This window comes from Chiloscyllium punctatum, chromosome 42, assembly GCF_047496795.1.
Source record: "Chiloscyllium punctatum isolate Juve2018m chromosome 42, sChiPun1.3, whole genome shotgun sequence".
Classification (NCBI taxonomy): Eukaryota; Metazoa; Chordata; class Chondrichthyes; order Orectolobiformes; family Hemiscylliidae; genus Chiloscyllium; species Chiloscyllium punctatum.
In genome coordinates, this window is record NC_092780.1 from 23,992,217 (window position 1) to 24,014,068 (window position 21,852).

Sequence of the window (21,852 nt, forward strand, 5' to 3'; positions counted from 1 at the left end):
TGACTCAAGATTATCAGCACACACCATTTTATATTTTTCTTGTTAGTGTCTGCAAACAGTAATGCAACAACATATAGTCTAAAAGGTGCAGCAAATAGCCTTGAGCCATTAGTACTAGGTGACAGCATGGCCTACAGAACAAGAGAGTAGCTTGTTGCTTAAATGGCCATAAAACTGTATCATTGACACCTGTGCTTTCTCAAATACAATATGGCATTGACATTGGAATATCATGCCACATTCCTTGTATAAATTGGGGGAAAAGGAGCTATAAGTGCTCACTAAGTTAATTTTAATATTACTGCATAATCTGGATTGAGGCAGAAACGTTGAATGCAGTGATAGCCTCGCCCATAGCCACCAGCTCCATGTAGCAAATATCATCCTGATGTCCCAGAGATTGCATTGACTGTTGCCTAAAACCCTTAAATATTGATTTCGGAATTCTTCACCAACTTTGCCTTCACTTAGATCTGGCACAATCTTTGTAACAAGGTGATGTCTGGCTTTCTCAAACAGCTGAGATGAAATTTGCCAGGGCAAATACTCCTTGTTTATTTTCTTTGTTCTTTATTCCAATTCAGAGACACTCCCGTAAATTATTTACTTACTATTTGCTTACCACTGAAATAGTGATGGATATTTTTCAGAACGTTGCATTATTTAATGCATATGAAGACAGTTATTCTGCATTCAACATATTCCACTTAATGAACTGACTTACTTGTAATTAAAAAAACAACTTACTCTGAAGTCTTTGCGTCTCTTTTTGCTCTGCAAATGAACAAAAGGAAGTCAATATTGTTCAGTAAGGGAAGAGGAAATTGTCAAAGGTTCATTCATAAATGTAAAAATTCCGAAACAGAAGCCAATACTAATTACCAACATTCTGTTCAAATAACACCTAGGTCGAACACAGACTAATTTGTTGATTTTTTTGTATTCATTTATAGGATACTGACTACATCAGCATTTATTGCTCATCCTTAACTACCCAAAGGGCAGTTAAGAGTCAGCCACATTGCTGTGGATATGGAGTCACATGTTGGCCAGACCAGTTAAGGCTGGCAGTTTCCTTCCCTAAAGGACATTAGTGGGTTTTTCTGACAATTGACAATGGCTTCATGGTCATGATTAGACTCTTAAATCAAATGGTTTTATTTAACTTCAAAAGAGATTCATCCATTCAGCTTGAAGATAACATTCAGTTGAGTATTTGATTGATTACAGAAATAGATTGAAACTCTGTTAATAGGGTTTATTTTCTTTCCAGTGCTACATGAAAGGTTCATGTGCCACTGCAATAGTTCCTTTATCTTTGTTTCCTTTTTTTTGACCTATTTTCCTAATCAACCTGTTCAGAGATATTATTATACACATCTGAAGCAGGTGGAAATTGGTCTCTTGGTTCAGGGGTAGGGACACTACCACTGTTCCAGAGGGTCCTCTTGATTTGCTCCTTCCATTGGCACCACTTATTCCTGTTTGTCTCTCCATTAAAATCTATTATCTCTCCATACAACTATCAGCCAGGGAATTCCTTGATTAGGGAAGGCTGAGTATAAATTTCAGGAATTTGACCTGGATTTTTCCCCTGAGCTTCCATAAACTCTGTGAGTATTACAATGCAATACTCTCAATGTTCATGTTGGATAGAGTGGCTGCAGATCAAGCTTTGAATGAGAGCACAATTGCATTTGGAGATGAACTTCTTCATACTGATATTGTTTGTAAGTTATCTGGCAGGTTGCACAGTGCACCCCATGTTTCTTGGTGGATGTTCACCAGTATTCTTCATTTGCCTGGGACCTCAAAAGTTTGCTTCTCAGCATAACCAATTTGCAATGTCACCATCCTGTGTTTGTGGTGTTCTAGTCCTTTGTCTTAGGTCTTGTGAACACAGGCCCCATTAAATCACTGCTTACACCATGTCCTCTAATCTAGCCTCAAGTTATCATGAAGTTTCAATATCTGGCTGGTGCTTGCAAGAGTCAGATCAACTTCGGAAATGCTGCCCTTTTCTTTCTCTGTGGGCTAAGAGCCATCAACAGTCCCAGCATTGAAATGCAAGAGATATACATAGATTAATATGTCATGTCAAGGGACAACAGAGAGAAACAGATTGGGGTTGGAAGCAGCTGCCCCTTATCACACAAACTTTGTGAGAGAAGTCAGAAGGCACAGGGGATTAGGTATAAAGAAATCCTGTAAAATGTGTCTTCTAGTGTTAGCAGAAGCCACAGCATCTGGCCATACCCATTTGGCCAGGAATCTCTCTTTAAGAGGAGAGAATGTGTAGAATGGCTCTCCTTCCTCTGGTAAAGACCTGTTGCCTTCTACAGTGTGCAACATTCTACAAGAAAGTGACATATCGTGAGATATGTGGAGAATGCATCTGTCAGCTGACAATCTGCACGTGCTATGTGACAAATAAAGGGCTGTAATAGTAATGACTGCAAGCAAGAGCACAAGAAACATAAATGAAATGCAAAGACATGATTGGAGGGCAGTGTTGTGAGTGCTATTAGTAATGAGGCTGTGAGTGGTGTAGCTGGAATCAGAATGTATTTAGAGTCATAGAGATATACATCATGGAAACAGACCCTTCGATACAACTCGTCCATGCCTATCAGTTTTCCGAACCTAATCTAGCTCCATTTGCCAGCACTTGGCCCACATCCCTCTAAACCCTTCCTATTCATATATCCATCCAGATGCCTTTTAAATACTGTAATTGTACCAGCCTCCACCACTTCCTCTGGCAGTTCATTCCATACATGCACCACCCTCTGTGTGAAAACATTGCCCCTTCGGTCCCTTTTACATCTTTTTCCTCTCACCTTAAACCTATGCTCACTAGCTCTGGACTGCCCCACCCCAGAGAAAAGATCTTGTCTATTTATCCTATCTATGCCCCTCATGATTTTATAAACCTCGATAAGGTCACTCCTCAACCTTCGACACTCCATGAAAAACAGACCTAGCCTATTCCGTCTTTCCCTATGGCTCAAATCCTCCAACCCTGGCAACATCCTTGTAAATCTTTTCTGAATCCTTTCAAATTTCACAATATCCTTCTGATAGGAAGAATTGCACACAATATTCCAAAAGTGGCCTAACCAATGTCCTGTACAGCCACAACATGACCTCCCAACTCCTGTACTCAATGCTCTGAACAATAAAGGAAAGCATACCAGACACCTTCTCCACTATCCTTTCTACTTGCAACTCTACTTTTAAGGAACTATGAACCTGCACTCCAAAGTCTCTTTGTTCAGCAACACTCACCAGGACCTTACCAATAAGTGTATAAGTCCTGCTCTGATTTGCCTTTCCAAAATGCAGCACCTTGCATTTATCTAAATTAAACTCCATCTGCCACTCCTCAGCCCATTGGATCAAGATCCCATTGTACTCTGAGGTAATTTTCCTTGCTGTCCACTGCACCTCCAATTTTGAATTCATTCCCAAACTTACTAACTATACCTCCTACGTTCACATCCAAATCATTTATATAGATGATGAAAATCAGCAGACCCAGCAACGATCCTTGTGGCACTCCACTGGTCGCAGGCCTTCAGTCTGAAAAAGAACCTCCATCACCATCCTCTGTTTTCTACCTTCAAGCCAGTCTGTATCCAAATGGCTAGTTCTCCCTGTATTCCATGTGATCTAACCTTGCCAGCCAGTCTCCCATGAGGAAACTTGTCGAATGTCTGACTGAAGTCCATATGGATCACGTCTACCACTCTGCCCTCAACAATCCTCTTTGTTATTTCTTCAAAAACTCAATTAAGTTCGTGAGACATGAATTCCCAGGCACGAAGTCTTGCTGACTATCCATAATCAGTCCTTGTCTTTTCAAATACATGTAAATTCCGTCCCTCAGGATTCCCTCCAACAACTTGCCCAGCACTGATGTCAGGCTCATCGGTCTATAGTCCCCTGGCTTTTCCTTACTACCTTTCTTAAACAGTGGCACCACGTTTGCCAACCTCCAGTCTTCCAGCACCTCACCTGTGACTATCGATGATACAAATATCTCAGCAAGAGGCCCACAATCACTTCTCTAGCTTCCCACAGAGTTCTAGGGTACACCTGATCAGGTCCTGGGGATTTATCTAGTTTTATGCACTTCAAGACATGAAACACCTCCTCCTCTGTAATATGGACATTTTTCAAGATGTCACCATCTATTTCCCTACATTCTATATCTTCCATATCCTTCTCCACAGTAAACACTAATGCAAAATACTCATTTAGTATCTCTCCCATTTCATGCAGCTCCACACATTGGCTGTCTTGCTGATCTTTGAGTGAAACTATTCTCTCCCTTATTCCATTTTTGTCCTTAATGTATTAATAAAATCCCTTTGGATTCTTCTTAACCCTCTTTGCCAAAGCTATCTCATGTTCCCTTTTTGCCCTCCTGATTTCCCTCATAAGTATACTCTTACTACTTTTATACTCTCCTAAGGATTCTTTCAATCTCTCCTGTTTACACCTGACATATGCTTCCTTCTCTTTCTTAACCAAAACCTCAATTTTTCTAGTCATCCAGCATTCCCTACACCTACCATCCTTTCCTTTCAGCCTAAGGGAGTATACTGCCTCTGGACTCGCGCTATTCCATTTTTCATTTTCAATATTCCCATTTTCCAGCTGTCCCTTTACCTTCAAACATCTTGTCCATGACTCCTGACCTTAACAACTCATGTTCTTTAACGGCAGTCAACATCACCTCACTTAAATACATAACTTTCTGGAAGAAAATTGTCCCAGCTAATGTCTTGTCAGGAATATTGTTCTTTCTTCTTAAGTATCCCCCACAGTGAGTTTATTAAAAAGGGTAACATCTGCTTCTTGTAACTGATATATCTTTTCATCTCTGAGTGCTGAACCTTCTAAAGGATTGAGGTGGCTCCAACAAAATTCCTCCAAGGCAACGGAAAGCAGATTGTGGATTATCTTTCCAGGATCATTCCATTTCACTGCTCGGGAATAATTCCTGCAGGTGGATTCCATGCTTGCAACCCCATCAGTAGCCATGAATGAGGTCGTAACAAGCTCTATAATGAATTTTGGAAGAAGCCAACAACCAATCAGTGAAAACAGAAACAACTGTATCGGCAGCTTGCTGTCAAGTTGAAAGTGCGATAGCAGAAAGTACCATCTTGCAGGAGGTGAATAGTGAAGCATTGAACTATTGTATCAATATATTGTATCAATATATTCCTTGTGTCTTTGAGGCAGTAGAGAGTCTTTGTAGTCTGATAAAATTCAGTTGAAGATCTTTCCCATTTTAGTAGTTACTTATAACCTGCCAACAAAGACTCAGGGATACCCTAATTTGCCATCTGGATGAGTTTGGACTGTCTTAACAATCTTGTTGTACAACAATGTTAGATTTTTCTCTGGTATTACAGCATCTTACCTGACCAATGGGTCTTGAAATCCAGTTTATTTTTATTATTAATATATTACTTGGCAATTGTTGATAATCCTCTGGTACTTGGTGCAAGTGGAAACTTTATTAGCTCTTTTAGTTATCTTGCTTGTTGAAAATGATCTTCTTTTGGTATTCACAGCATCACAGATATCACTGAATAAAGTTTCTCGATTTTGTTGTGATTGCTTTAATGGTAACAGTTTCTATGATCTCTCAATGAACTCCAGAAAGATGCAATTCTCCATTATTTTACAACTGTTAACATGACCATAAGTGAAGAGGTTTCTTGAGATTTGTAAATTAACATTAACTTTTCTGTCTCATAACTTACTATTGCCTAGTAAGTACTACTTACTAATTTAAACTTGCTATTAAACCACTGATCATAATGTTAGAGACTTCAGTGCCAATAAGTGCAAGAATGATGGATGGTATTACTTTCAGATAAATAATTAAACTGAAGCTTCTTCTGGATTACTGGTGCTGGAAGAGCACAGCAGTTCAGGCAGCATCCAACGAGCAGTGAAATCGACGTTTCGGGCAAAAGCCCTTCATCAGGAATAAAGGCAGTGAGCCTGAAGCGTGGAGAGATAAACTAGAGGAGGGTGGGGGTGGGGAGAGAGTAGCACAGAGTACAATGGGTGAGTGGGGGAGGAGATGAAGGTGATAGGTCAAGGAGGAGAGGATGGAGTGGATAGGTGGAAAAGGAGATAGGCAGGTCGGACAAGTCCGGACAAGTCAAGGAGACAGTGCTGAGCTGGAAGTTTGAAACTAGGATGAGGTGGGGGAAGGGGAAATGAGGAAGCTGTTGAAGTCCACATTGATGCCCTGGGGTTGAAGTGTTCCGAGGCAGAAGATGAGGCGTTCTTCCTCCAGGCGTCGGGTGGTGAGGGAGCGGCGGTGAAGGAGGCCCAGGACCTCCATGTCCTTGGCAGAGTGGGAGGGGGAGTTGAAATGTTGGGCCACAGGGCGGTTTGGTTGATTGGTGCGGGTGTCTCGGTGATGTTCCCTAAAGCGCTCTGCTAGGAGGCGCCCAGTCTCCCCAGTGTAGAGGAGACCACATCGGGAGCAACGGATACAATAAATGACATTAGTGGATGTGCAGGTAAAACTTTGATGGATGTGGAAGGCTCCTTTAGGGCCTTGGATAGAGGTGAGGGAGAAGGTGTGGGCACAGGTTTTACAGTTCCTGCGGTGGCAGGGGAAAGTGCCAGAATGGGAGGGTGGGTCGTAGGGGGATGTGGCCCTGACCAGGTAGTCATGGAGGGAACGGTCTTTGCGGAAGGCGGAAAGGGGTGAGGAGGTAAATATATCCCTGGTGGTGGGGTCTTTTTGGAGGTGGCAGAAATGTCGGTGGATGCTTTCATTGATGCGAAGGTTTGTAGGGTGGAAGGTGAGCACCAGGGGCGTGAGCACCAGGACCTCTCCGCCCCCACCCCACTCCGGCCTATCACCCTCACCTTGACCTCCCTCCACCTATCGCATTCCCAACACCCCTCCCCCAAGTCCCTCCTCCCTACCTTTTATCTTAGCCTGCTGAACACACTTTCCTCATTCCTGAAGAAGGGCTGATGGCCGAAACGTCGATTCTCCTGTTCCTTGGATGCTGCCTGACCTGCTGCGCTTTTCCAGCAACACATAATCAATGTACTGTACAGCCACAACATGACCTCTCAACTCCTATACTCGATGCTCTGATCAGTAAAGGACATTGACATTTCAGATTGACGTGTCATTATAGACACCATTGGAAATTAAGGTCAGGTTGTTTTACAATGTTTTACAGGGAGGAGAAAGTGAGGACTGCAGATGCTGGAGATCAGAGTCAAAAAGTGTGAAGCTGGAAGAGCACAGCCAGTCAGGCAGCATTCGAGGAGCAGGAGAGTCGATGTTTCAGATTCCTGAGGAAGAGTTTATGCTCGAAACATCAACTGTCTTCCTCCTCGGATGTCACCTGACTGGCTGTGCTTTCCAGCGCCACACTTACAATATTTTACACCCAAGCAACATAGACTCATGGAGTCATAGAGATGTACAGTATGGAAACAGACCCTTCGGTCCAACCCGTCCATGCCAACCAGATATCCCAATCAAATCTAGTCCTACCTGCCAGCACCCGGCCCATATCTCTCCAAACCCTTCCTATTCATATACCCATCCAAATACCTCTTAAATGTTGCAATTGTACCAGCCTCCACCACTTCCTCTGCCAGCTCATTCCATACACTACCACCCTCTGTGTGAAAAAGTTGCCCCTTAGGTCTCTTTTATATCTTTCCCCTCTCACCCTAAACCTATGCCCTCTAGTTCTGGACTCCCTAACCCCAGGGAAAAGACTTTGCCTATTTACCCTATCCATGTTCCTCATAATTTTGTAAACCTCTATAACGCCACCCCTCAGCCTCCGCAGATTGAACATTTTTCCCATTATTTGCTCATTTATCTTGTTGCTAATCGCGGGACCATGTTGCACATAAGTTAGCTGCTGTGCTTCCCTTTATGTTTCTATAGCCTGCAATGAGGTTGGAAAAGAAAACAGAAAATGCTAGAGAAACTCAGCAGGTCAGGCAGCATCTGTGGAGAAATGAACAAAGTTGATGTTTTGAGCCTAATGTGAGAAGGGTATCATTGCTGTCCGTCATGGGGAAGGTCATTACAAAATTCCAGCTCAATCCTCCCAGTGCCTAAAGATTTCCTTCCAGAGTTGCAGCAAGAATTCCTTCCATCAGGTGGAACAACTGACTTGATATTCATAGCAAGACAAATTCAAGAAAAGTGCAAAGATATTCAGCAATTTCTAGACATTGTCTTTTTATGACCTCACAAAGAACTGTGACTCTGTCAGCTGGAAGGGACAATGGCATGTTCTCCTCAAATTTGATCGCCCACAGAAATGCATCATTGTCGTCTACTGTTGCACAATGCATGAGAGCTGTGATCATCATCAGATACATTAACCATCCAAACTGGCTCAAACAAGGCAGTACCATCGCAGCAATGTTTTTCTCCATCTTCTCTGCCACAACATTCCACCCCAAATCCATGTAGCTTCCCTGTAGTGTGGAGCTAATCTATACAATGAGTGGGAAATTGTTCAACTTGTGTGGTCTTGAGTCCAGAACCAAGATCGACCTCTTTCATCGAGCTGCAATATGCAGACAGCACGTGTATGTTTGCTCTGTCAGAGTCCAGCTTCCAAATACTCAGTGATCCATTCACCAAGGGATATGAAAGAATGGGCCTTAGGGTGAGCAGACAAAAGGCAAAGGTGCTCTACCAGCCTGCTTTTGCCACACCCCATTTCCTTCCAATCATCAAAATCCAAAGTGAGCCACTGGACAATGTGCATTGATTCCTTTGGAATTGGAGGTCCTCTCAGAGAAAGCAGACATTGACAGTGGAATTCAACATTGTCTCCAGTGTGCCAGTGTAGTCTTTGATCACCTGAGGAACCAAGCATTTGATAACAAAGATCTCAACCCAGCACCAGTCTCATGGTCTATAGGGCTGCAGTGTTACCAACCCTAGTAAATGTACTGGAGACCAGACAGTGTATAGCAGTCACCACAAATCTCTTGAGAAATAGCACCTGATGTGCCTTCACAAAATCCTGCAAATCCAATGGCAGAAGATGCACTCCAACGTCAGTGTTCACTCTTGGACCAACACACCCAGTACTGATTATGGTCAATCCGCTGTATTGGATGGGCTACATTGTCTACAAGCCTGACACAAGTCTTCCAAAACACATTATCTACTCCCAGCTTTGTCACAGCAAGCAGTTATCAGCAGGACAGAGGAAACACTTCAAAGCTATTTTCCAATCCTCAAATGCAATTCCCCCTCCTACTGACTTGGAATCTTTAGCCCAAACCTGCCCAATTTAGAAAAGAAACAGTCACGAAACAGCTAACTGTTTCATGCATTTTCAACATTCTCAGACGGAGAAGAAGTGCAAACAGTGGAAGGAGCACCCAAAAACCCTCTCCCTTCAGGAAATACAACCCTGTTCCACATGTGGTAGAGTTTGTGAACTATTCAGTCACCTCACAACACATAACAATCGATCCCAAGGGATTACATACAAAGAAGATTGTAACAAACATTTGCAATTGCCTGTGAAGTGCTTAGTCACATCTAAAGAACTTGCAAGGTCAAACATAAATGGAAATTTTTGTAGTTTAACTTTAAATTTCAGAATATAATGAACTAATAAACTGCCTACTAATCACTGAAAAGTCCAAGTGATATCAAACTTAAATTATTGAAATGAAACTTACATGCCCTCTCGACGGCAACACATTATATAAGTAAGGATGAGGCACAGAATCAGAGCAATCACTAAAGGAACAGTGATTGTCACCACATAGTCTAAGTAGTAGTCCCTGTCTTCAAGGGAATTTGAAGGTGGGCTATATTCTCCACCATCAGTAAGGACACCATCACCAGGAACCAAATCAGCATCAGGGATATCAGGTTTGGATTTATCCATCTGCGAAATAAAAATATGAAGGGTTACTGAAGCCTGTGTTTACAATTCAAAACATATTGTGTGCATAATGCGAGATATACTGAATGAAACTCTTCTATCTACATATACTTCCTGTCAATATTTCTCATCACTAATTCCTATGTCCACATTGTATGACAATCACCAGTGTAAAGTTTTCACTATGCAATTACATTCTTCCAACAGAGGTTATGCTGTAACAGATCAGTTTGCATTTCCAAAAGGGCCTACCTTGTACTATGAGCAACTCTGCTTTCCACAAGTTTTGTCAATGTGTAAACCAGATCTTGGCTGCCAGCATTATCTGTGGGCCTGTTATTTAATTTTTTAACTTTGCTATCACTATTTGATTTTTGTTCATTGGCGTGATGCTACTCTCCTTAAATATATTGCACAAATATATTTTAAAATGTTTATTTTAAAAATGTCCCCCGCCATAAGCACCCCCCAGCTGTTTTCAGTTTGCAGCCTGCCCTCTTTTACCATCAAATTGGAGCACGTTGCTTTTTACTCCCTGAGAGTAGGTTTACCACTTTATTCTCCAAACTCCTCCAAGTCTCTTGCATGTTCTGGAACTTGGCCTTCATTCTGTAGATTTTACCACCATACTGGCCTGAATTCCAGCTGTAGCTTAATCTGCACCCTGTCTGGTTGATCAAGGCACCCATTCCTGGAGGTTCCTCACTGCAATTCCATCTCTATAATCCCCTCACTCTATTAGGCCTGGCTGGTCAGAGTCCATAGGAGAAAGTGGGGACTGCAGATACTGGAGAGTTAGAGTCGAAAAGTGTGACACTGAAAATGCACAGCAGGTCAGGCAGCATCCAAGGAACAGAAGAGTTGACATTTCGGGCATAAGCCCTTCATCAGGAATGTTCCTGATGAAGGGCTTATGCCCAAAAAGTCAACTCTCCTGCTCCTTGGGTGCTGCCAGACCTGCTGTGCTTTTCCAGCACCACACTTTTCAACTCTGGTCAGAGTTCATTTACTGTGTGCATATAAATAAAGGGTGACTTATTGACGGGATACTGACCTCTGTGCAGTTCTTTCATCCTATCGTGCATAACTTATAAATCTTACCTCTTTAGTGAACCTCTGGTTCACTAATGCCTTTCAGATAAAGAAATCTGGTGCCCTTAACTGATCTGACTTTAGCCCCACAGCAATGTGCATCATTCTTAAATGCCCCCCAAAATAGCTGGACAAGCTGCTTAATTCAGGGATAATTGGCAAGGGCAACTAATGTTGGTTTTGCCAGCAGTACCCACATTCCGAGAAAGATTAAAGAAGAAAAATGATGTGGACAATATAAAATGGTGCTTGTATACAACTTGAAGGAGAAATATCATGTGTTCGTGCACATTTTGATAACATGCATTGGATTAAGTTCAGTACATATCACCTTTTATTTATGTGGTGCCTTTAATGTGGAAAAACTTGCATTGACATGACCCGAAAGTGTAAGGAAAAGCAGGCTAAACCAATGAAGGATGGATTAGGAGGGATCGAGGTTTACTGAGAGTTTTGGACTGGTCTTTCCTTTATCATTGCTACAAAGGCACAGGAGCCACTTAAGGGAAAGACCAAAGACAAATGAATTTCGAGATTGAATGTTTAATTTTCCAAAACTAAGCTTGTCTGTTTCCATTCTTATCCAACCAATGATAGTCAGACAATCACCTTCAGTAGAGTCCTTTCTTAGACTTAGATGATTACTTTGAGAGTTCCCCAAGGATCTATTCTAAGTCCCTCCTAATTCTCATTTCCAAGTTGCCCCTTGCTGACATCATGGGAAATGCAGCATTAATTTTCCAGATAACTGACAACATCCAGCTCCATCTTACATTTCTCTCAACCTCCCCGCAGCCCCTATATTGTCAGGCTCCTCATTCAATATTTAGTATCAGAGGAGCAGGAATTATCTCCAACTAAGTATTCAGAAGAACAAAAGCCATTGACTTCAGTCCCTGACACAACTCTAAACCTTAGCCATCAACATAACTCCGGTATTTGATAAAAGCTTGATGCTGAACCAGACTGTCCAAATCTTCATATCATATTTGAGTCAACTTGAATTTTGGACTACATATCCTTGTCATCACAAAGACTGCTGACTTTTCTCCTCTGTAACATCACTTGACTCTACCTCGGTTTCAGCTTATCTATTGCTGAAACCATCTTCTATGCCTTTGTTGCTTTTAAAGTCAACCATTCCAATGTATTCTTTGCCAACATTCCACCTTGCACCTTCTATGGACTTGAGGTAAGCCAACGCTCCTCTATCCTTAGTCACATCAAGTTTTATTTACCAATTACCACTGTGCACACTGGCCCACATTAATTATTGGTTAACCAATTTTAAAATTCTCAACTTTGTTTCCAAACTACTCTGTGAACCCCTCCCTAACTCTGTAATCTTTTCCATTCCTAGATTGTTTTAAGTATTCTATCTGCAGTTCTCCAATTCTGGGCTGTCTAGAATCCTCTATTTTAACTGTTCCATTGAGGGCTTGTCTTAAGTTAAAAAAAAAGCATAAAGAGTCTGAATTCCCTCCCTAAATCTCCTTGCCCCATTTTCTCAATTTTCTTCCTGGAATCTCTTTGACCAAACTCTTGGTCATTTTATTTTTTTGTAATTCCATATTATGTGGCCCTGTGTTGTACTATATTTAAGAACACTCTTATGTAACCTTTCAATCTTTTTCGCTGTCTAATTACAACCTATTGGTGCTATGGAGAGGGTCCCAAATAAGAAGTGCCTCATTGGAGATTTGTGTTTGGTGGCTTCAGGAAGAGAGAAATATATTAGCTCTGTCAGTGAACCAAGTTTTGGTCAGACTCAGATTATTGTTGAAAAGCAGTAGGCAGCTTGAATGTCTCAAGACAGGAAACTGGGCACCGCTGCCAAGATTGAAGGGCGTGCAGCTACATTTCAAAGGGAAGAGCTGCAGTGTCAGGAGTGTAAAACAAGACTTTAAACTAAGAGCCAACAGGAACAGGGTGCTGACAGTTCACATCAGTAGTGGTGTATTTTGAGAAGGAAGTGGCCAGGGTGGATACTTCCAAAGGTCTGGTAACATGTTGCAATTCTCTGCAGATGGAGAAATAACTCAGCCACTTTTACAAGTGGTCACCAGCATTATCCTTACTGGTTAGCCCATAACAAGTGGAGATTGCATGGCAGATGCTCCAGCCATTTATACCGTGAATTTAATCACATATTACAAATCACACCCTACCTGAATCAAGAGTTTAGGTGAATGTGCAAGTGGTACAGTTTTCAAGTTACTGCTATTCTTATTTACATTGGATAGAAGGAGTTACAATTAGCCTTTGAACGTTGTAATTCCACTGACCAGCAGTACAGTGAAGACTTTCAGTCTAATTCAAACTGGATAACCTTAGTTAAATATGAAATCGTTCACTAGCTTTGGATAAAATCTTTACCCCATATTTTTCATAGCTAATGCTCTGAATATTGGATTAGTGGTGCTGGAAGAGCACAGCAGTTCAGGCAGCATCCAACGAGCAGCGAAATCAACGTTTCGGGCAAAACCCCTTCATCAGGAATAAAGGCAGTGAGCCTGAAGCATGGAGAGATAAGCTAGAGGAGGGTGGGGGTGGGGAGAGAGTAGCATAGAGTACAATGGGTGAGTGGGGGAGGAGATGAAGGTGATAGGTCAAGGAGGAGAGGGTGGAGTGGATAGGTGGAAAAGAAGATAGGCAGGTCGGACAAGTCAAGGAGACAGTCACTGAGCTGGAAGTTTGAAACTAGGATGAGGTGGGGGAAGGGGAAATGAGGAAGCTGTTGAAGTCCACATTGATGCCCTGGGGTTGAAGTGTTCCGAGGCAAGGATGCCTGTCTTGAAGAAGTTTTCCTCCTCTCTCTACAAGAATCTCAGGGAGTCCCTCTCCCACTGCAACTCCCAGGTCATTTCCTTTGCTCTGAAGCTCTTCAACCATGTTGTGAAACAAACTCGGTACCACAGCCACATTTGCTTCCTCAGTGCATGCCTCCGTAACCAACTCATCCCACACGGACTCCAGACCACCTTTAAACCAGCAGAGTTCGGACCCGAACAGGACAAACAGTACAGACTACAAATTCAAAAACACCAGCAACAGTTCTCCTTCAGGATCCTCCGCTCCACGCTTGCAGCAATGCGCCGTCACCTAACCTCTCTACAGTCAGCCCTGCCTCAGCTGAGGGCCACACTCTCTCAGCTTTGCAAAGGACCCACTCTGTACTACATCCTCAGGAGAATTCATACTCTCAACAAACAGTATTTCAATTCCATCTCAAACATCAAAAACTGTAAGTACAACAAACTTTTATCCACCCACCTCCATAACCAGCGCTCCTCAAACATTCCAGAAGATTCCCCCGGCCTCGGAAACGCCATTAGCCATGCGGCTGACGCAGCTACCACCCCCACGCTGAGTGATGATGTCACTTCCGCCCACATCATAGCCACTCCCACAGCCACTTCCGGCCCTCACATCATCGCTGATGCCACACGCTCAGTGACTCCCGCCACCCCCAGTGCCATGATCACCACCACTTCCACCCCCACCAGTGCCACTCACCTGCATTCTGCTGACACGGCCCCCACAGACCCCCCTGTCACTATACCCACACCCCAGAACCCCGAGGGCAACATTACCCCTGCTCATGCCTCCACCCCCATTCCCCCCACCATCACACCCACTCCAGGTACTGGCTCCGACCCCACTCCCAGCTCCACACCCACACCAGATCCCAGCTCCCGGCCCTGCCGAGTTTTCACCATCCCTCCAGACCTCCCCCTCACTGAGGACGAAAGATCAGTCCTCAGCAAAGGACTCACCTTCATCCCCCTCCATCCACGCATCAATTAATTTAATACACGACGTGACATCGAACAATTCTTCCGTCGCCTCTGCCTCCGAGCTTACTTTCACAATCAGGACTCCCGCCCACCTTCCGAGGACCCCTTCGCCCACCTCCAACACACTGCATCCACCTGGACACCCCGCGCTGGCCTATTACCTGCCCTCGACCTCTTCATTTCCAACTGCCGCCGGGACATTAACCGCCTCAACCTGTCGTCCCCCCTCCCCCACTCCAACCTCTCACCCTCACAACGCGCAGCCCTCCAATCCCTCTGCTCCAATCCCAACCTCACCATCAAGCCAGCGGATAAAGGGGGCGCAGTGGTAGTCTGGCGCACTGACCTCTACACCGCTGAAGCCAAACGCCAACTCGAGGACACCTCTTCCTACCGCCCCCTCGACCATGACCCCACCCCCCATCACCAAACCATCATCTCCCAGACCATACAGAACCTCATCACCTCAGGAGATCTCCCACCCACAGCTTCCAACCTCATAGTCCGGGAACCCCGCACTGCCCGGTTCTACCTCCTTCCCAAGATCCACAAGCCTGACCACCCTGGCTGACCCATTGTCTCAGCATGCTCCTGCCCCACTGAACTCATCTCTACCTACCTTGACACTGTCCTATCCCCCCTAGTCCAGGAACTCCCCACATACGTTCGAGACACCACCCACACCCTCCACCTCCTCCAAGACTTCCGTTTCCCTGGCCCCCAACGCCTTATCTTCACCATGGATATCCAATCCCTCTACACCTCCATTCGCCATGACCAGGGCCTCCAAGCCCTCCGTTTTTTCCTCTCCAGACGTCCCCAACAGTACCCTTCCACTGACACTCTCATTCGTTTGGCCGAACTGGTCCTCACCCTTAACAATTTCTCCTTTGAATCCTCCCACTTCCTCCAGACCAAAGGTGTAGCCATGGGCACACGTATGGGCCCCAGCTATGCCTGTCTCTTTGTTGGCTATGTAGAACAGTTGATCTTCCGTAATTACACTGGCACCACTCCCCACCTCTTCCTCCGCTACATTGATGACTGCATTGGTGCCACCTCGTGCTCCCGTGAGGAGGTTGAGCAATTCATCAACTTCACCAACACATTCCACCCTGACCTTAAATTTACCTGGACTATCTCTGACACCTCGCTCCCCTTCCTGGACCTCTCCATCTCCATTAGTGACGACCGACTTGACACTGACATTTTTTACAAACCCACTGACACCCATAGCTACCTGGATTACACCTCTTCCCACCCTATCTCTTGCAAAAATGCCATCCCGTATTCCCAATTTCTCCGCCTCCGCCGTATCTGCTCCCAGGAGGACAAGTTCCACCATAGGACACACCAGATGGCCTCCTTCTTTAGAGACCGCAATTTCCCTTCCCACGTGGTTAAAGATGCCCTCCAACACATCTCGTCCACATCCCGCACCTCCGCCCTCAGACCCCACCCCTCCAACCGTAACAAGGATAGAACGCCCCTGGTGCTCACCTTCCACCCTACAAACCTTCGCATCAACCAAATCATCCACCGACATTTCCGCCACCTCCAAAAAGACCCCACCACCAGGGATATATTTCCCTCCCCACCCCTTTCCGCCTTCCGCAAAGACCGTTCCCTCCGTGACTACCTGGTCAGGTCCACACCCCCCTACGACCCACCCTCCCTTTCTGGCACTTTCCCCTGCCACCACAGGAACTGTAAAACCTGTGCCCACACCTCCTACCTCACCTCTATCCAAGGCCCTAAAGGAGCCTTCCACATCCATCAAAGTTTCACCTGCACATCCACCAATATCATTTATTGTATCCGTTGCTCCCGATGTGGTCTCCTCTACATTGGGGAGACTGGGCACCTCCTAGCAGAGCGCTTTAGGGAACATCTCCGAGACACCCGCACCAATCAACCAAACCGCCCTGTGGCCCAACATTTCAACTCCCCCTCCCACTCTGCCAAGGACATGGAGGTCCTGGGCCTCCTTCACCGCCGCTCCCTCACCACCCGACGCCTGGAGGAAGAACGCCTCATCTTCCGCCTCGGAACACTTCAACCCCAGGGTATCAATGTGGACTTCAACAGCTTCCTCATTTCCCCTTCCCCCACCTCATCCTAGTTTCAAACTTCCAGCTCAGTTACTGTCTCCTTGACTTGTCCGACCTGCCTATCTTCTTTTCCACCTATCCACTCCACCCTCTCCTCCTTGACCTATCACCTTCATCTCCTCCCCCACTCACCCATTGTACTCTATGCTACTCTCTCCCCACCCCCAGCCTCCTCTAGCTTATCTCTCCATGCTTCAGGCTCACTGCCTTTATTCCTGATGAAGGGGTTTTGCCCGAAACGTTGATTTCGCTGCTCGTTGGATGCTGCCTGAACTGCTGTGCTCTTCCAGCACCACTAATCCAGTATTTGATTTTCAGCATCTGCAGTCATTGTTTTTACAATGCTCTGAATATGTCAGTCATGGAATTATAAAGATATGCAGTATGGAAGCAGACCCCTCAGCCCAACTCACTCATGCCGACCAGGTTTCCTAAACTGTACTAGTCTCATTCACCTGTGTTTCGCTCATATCCGTCTAAATATTTTCTCCCCATGTACCCGGCTAAATATTTTTTAATGTACAAATGTCACCCATCTCTTGTGGCTCCACACATAGATGACCTCATTCATCTTTAAGGGGTGTTAGTCTCTCCCTCGTTACTCTTTTGCCTTTCATATCCTTATTGAATCTCTTTGGATTCTCTGGCACGTTATCTGCCAAAGCCATCTCCTATCCCTTTCTGCCCTCCTGACTTCCCTCATAAGTGTACTCCTACATCCCCTGTTCTCCTCAAGGGATTCACTTGATCCTAGCTCCCTATACCTGACACGTGCTTTCTTTTTCCTCTTGATGAGAGTTTCAATTTCTCTCGTCATCCAGTGTTCCCTACTAATGCTTTTGAAAGCCTCTCACTTGCCAGATGTTCCTTACCTGTGGACAGCCTCTCCTACTCAGTTAAAAAAAGAAACTCCACATTGATTCATTTATCAAAAAAAAACTGACTTTACTTCTGTGCATGATTCTGCAAGCTGTCAACTTTTTGAATTTCCTACATTTATCAGGAATGCTGACCTGTCACTCATTTATGCTTTTACTCTAACATTGATTAATACAGGCTCATTTGAGAGAGGGGTCTAAGATTCTGGAGGTACAGGACATCGTAGAGCAACAGTTTAATAATATGTTGGTGAGCCTCTGAGGTCAGCTGTAATGAGACTTTGACCTCAATAGTCATTTGAGAGTATTCTCCTTGGAGGTTGGAACTTGTACAACCCAGAGCAAGCTCGTCTGTAATCTCGTCATGTACAGACTGTTAATACATAATGATTAAAATTAGTCTCGAAGTTAGCCTGAGTTTGAATGACGAACCCATCTGAAACAATTCAGCGGTGTAGATTAAAGAGGCTTTGATATGAAACTAAATGTTATTGATTTACAATGGACAACAGAGGATGTATTGCTTTAAAGGCTTTGCATGGTATAATCTGCCCTTGGCCACTTATTACAGCTGAACAGCAAGAAAGAGGCATTTATGGTAGGAACCAAAATGATGATTTTCCTGTTGTACAATTAATCTGAATGTTTTCAATCCTATCATTATAAAATAATATTCATTCTTCAACTTACTGTGGGCAACAATATGGGACTTCCGCAAGTTATTTAATGAGACCACAAAATATCATGGATTTATAAACTTGGTACTAAATAAAAGCTTTTGAGAGGAAAATCTCCAATTACAATTTTCCTGTAGAAAGGATAGTGAAGATAACAGCGCTCACAGTCATGGGAAAACCACACAGCAAACTTCAGTGAGTGCATACACAGTTAGACATTCAAATTGCTTTCTAACTTGCATCATTCTTAGTAAACAGCATGAAAACAGCACCTCACCAACTAGTTCCCTATTTATAAATAAAGTTCCCTATTGTGGATACAGGTTAAGTTCAGCCCTCAGCCTTTGCAAATACCCTTTTAACAGAGTGACTTATCTTAACTTTTGAGAATTAACCTCTCTGGCACAGAAAATTAATATTTGTATGCATGGGGTTATATTCCTTCAGTTTTGTTTACATTTACAATTCCAATTGTGACATTTCAAACTGTTTGGTTCAGGAAATCCACAGTTGCTTGGACTGTTTGCATAAGCCCCAGATGCCCTTTCCAGGTTATTGTGTTATTTCCATGTCCTGCCGGCAGCACTCTGGGATATCCATAGGCAAGTACAAGTTCAATCATTTGCACACAGCAAACTCTGAACCATCTAAAACTGCGATATGCTGAAATATTTATTTTTGTTTTCCTTTCGGTGGTTTTCTGAATTAAAAGTAGATCCTTTGATTTAAAATGTTTTGTAACTTTTACATAAAAGGAAGAAAGTTTTATTTCAATGCTGCAATGAATTTTGGGAGATGTTTTGTGATGTATTCTCAATTTGACCAATCAGACGTACTTACCAGTAAAATATTACACCAGTCAATACTAAAATGAGGACTAAATGCATCTTCACAGCTGATGGGTTCCTGTTGATCATCACACTGTTCATCAGAGCTTGCTTCTTCTTCCAGGCAAGAGGGAAAGGGAATCCTGGAGCCAACCTTTACATACACCCTATAAAAACAAGCTTGTCATGTTATTCTCAATTTTCAGTACAATTTTGTTTTAAACGGCATGATGCCAATGAGATTGTGAAATTACAAATCTGCTGGTAATATTTCTTCGCAAAATATTAAATTCAATTTTGGATTTTTCAGCTTTTCAACAAATAACATTTTTAAAGATATTAATACATTTTGATTATTGTGGGCATTTTTGTTATTATAGGGAAGGATCCATATATTGTCCTTGCAATGAGTTCTGTAGCAAAAAACACGTCACAAAGAGTCCAGCAAATTCAGAGAGTGTATTTGGATATAGCTAGAAATATTTGTATTAAATCATCTGCATGAAACTTATGCATCTCTGGGACTCTTTGCACAGCTGTGGAGTGGTCTGAGGTGTAGTTGGCACAGTGCTCATGCCAGTTTGGTGGCCATACATTTGCAAAGTTCACAATGTATCCCTGTGAGACATCAGACAGCCATAAGCTTCTATCACTATCTCGTTAATTGCAATGAATGGAGTGACACTCACCTACTTTGTCATGATTTGGAGATGCCGGTGTTGGACTGGGGTGTACAAAGTTAAAAATCACACAACACCAGGTTAATGTCCAACAGGTTTATTTGGAAGAACTAACTTTCGGAGCTCTGCTCCTTCGTCAGGTGGTTATGGAGTACATGATCGTAAGACATAGGATTTATAGCAAAAGTTTACAGTGTGATGGAACTAAAACTTTGCCTTGAAAAATACCTTGATTATTTGTTAAGTCTCTCACCTGTTAGAAATTCTAACAGATGAGAGACTTAACAAGCAATCAAGGTATTTTTCAGTATATAATTTCAGTTACATCACACTGTAAGCTTTTGCTATAAATTCTGTGTCTTACGATCATGTACTCCATAACCACCTGATGAAGGAGCAGAGCTCCGAAAGTTAGTTCTTCCAAATAAACCTGTTGGACATTAACCTGGTATTGTGTGATTTTTAATTTTGTAGTTTGCAGCCTTTTTTGTCCGGAAATCTACCTCAGCAACAGTGTGAAAAGTTGAGATGGAGGCTGAGTAATGTAATAATGAAGTAGTAATTTGAATAAAGTTCTTGTCCATGTTCCTCTGCCACGATCCCACAATCTAACACCCTTCCACCAGTTACTTTTTGAACCCAATATTCTGACTCAGATACTCTCATGCCAGCAACATTAAACTATGTCAATGAGAACATGGTATTGAGTATTCCCACAACTTATGTATGCTGCTTCAAAGACTATCTTTAATAGAAAATTCTAGGCCATGGTCTTATTTGTTAATTGAACCAGTTCATCATTATTGCTTGTTTTTATTTAATCAAAGTTTGTACAGTAAAGATATTTCAAGTATTTCAATTTAATCCAAGAGTCCAACCACTAACTTTCTTGCCTACGACACTTCCACATATTATGTCCTTTCAATGGCTATCAATCCACCTCCCTAGAAATGTTTCAATTCAAGCACAAGGCAGCAGGTTGAGATGTTGCACAATTCATAACCTGCAGCAAAAGTGTTTCTTTTGTGAGAAAGTACATAATGTGTTATTGTTACTTTAAAAGTTGGGTTCCAAAGTGGACAGAACAGTGTATGGCTTAAACTCTAATTTGCATTTCTATAATTTGTGTGTTAAGAAGGGAAGGTAATATCAAGAAAGAAATGACATAGTTTCAATTTCACCTTTTAGCTTGCTGAGTGGCACTGGGTTGTCTGGAAACGTGTTTTTACGCACTTGAATGTCATCTTTTAACCAGATGAATAGAGCAGCAGTTTAGAAAACAGGGGGTAGAAGAGAGAAAGTAATGCCTAGCAGCAAGGTGTCATGTGACACAGGGAGTCAAAGACAGAAACAGATTATTTCAGAAAAACAGAACCATCCAAAAGGTTAATGCAGATTTCCTTCAGAGGAAAAGGCAGATCATTCTAAGATAAAACATTTGTAATATTAGCAAATACACTTAGTTGTCTCCAGTAAAGACCAGATAGAACAAAATAAATCCTGAGTGGCTTTCATTCAGGAAAATAACATCTCCAGAAACAGAAGGCAGTGGAATAGGAGTTTAAGGACATCATAGTGAGAAGTAAGTGAGCTGTGTTAGCAGTTTATTTAAGGATTTTAGGAACACAGATTTACTAAAAAGAATTGAATTACAGCCGTACTGACTGACAAGGAATTTGAAAATAGAAACAAAGTGACTCTTTACTCAGGTTTGAGCATCAGCGAGGTTGTTGTTGAGGGAAAAAGGATTGCGTTTGTATATCAGATATTAGTCATAATCTAATTTCAGCTATTGTATCGTGCAGAGTAATATTTTCCCCTTTTGTAAATAATAAACTTCGGTACTCGTTCA

The 21,852-nt window shown here is 43.1% G+C and overlaps 1 protein-coding gene across 1 annotated transcript in view; it reads right to left on the bottom strand.

Moving 5' to 3' along the window:
- The window catches only part of LOC140465832 (epsilon-sarcoglycan-like), a 61,382-nt gene that overhangs the window by 12,301 nt on the left and 27,229 nt on the right, over positions 1–21,852 (bottom strand). Inside the window, exons 6-8 of the mRNA XM_072561661.1 lie at positions 19,334–19,487; positions 9,730–9,941; positions 748–774 (exon numbers count right to left, since the gene is read on the bottom strand). Of these exons, the coding sequence (XP_072417762.1) occupies positions 748–774; positions 9,730–9,941; positions 19,334–19,487 (393 nt within the window). The remainder of the gene's footprint in view (positions 1–747; positions 775–9,729; positions 9,942–19,333; positions 19,488–21,852) is intronic.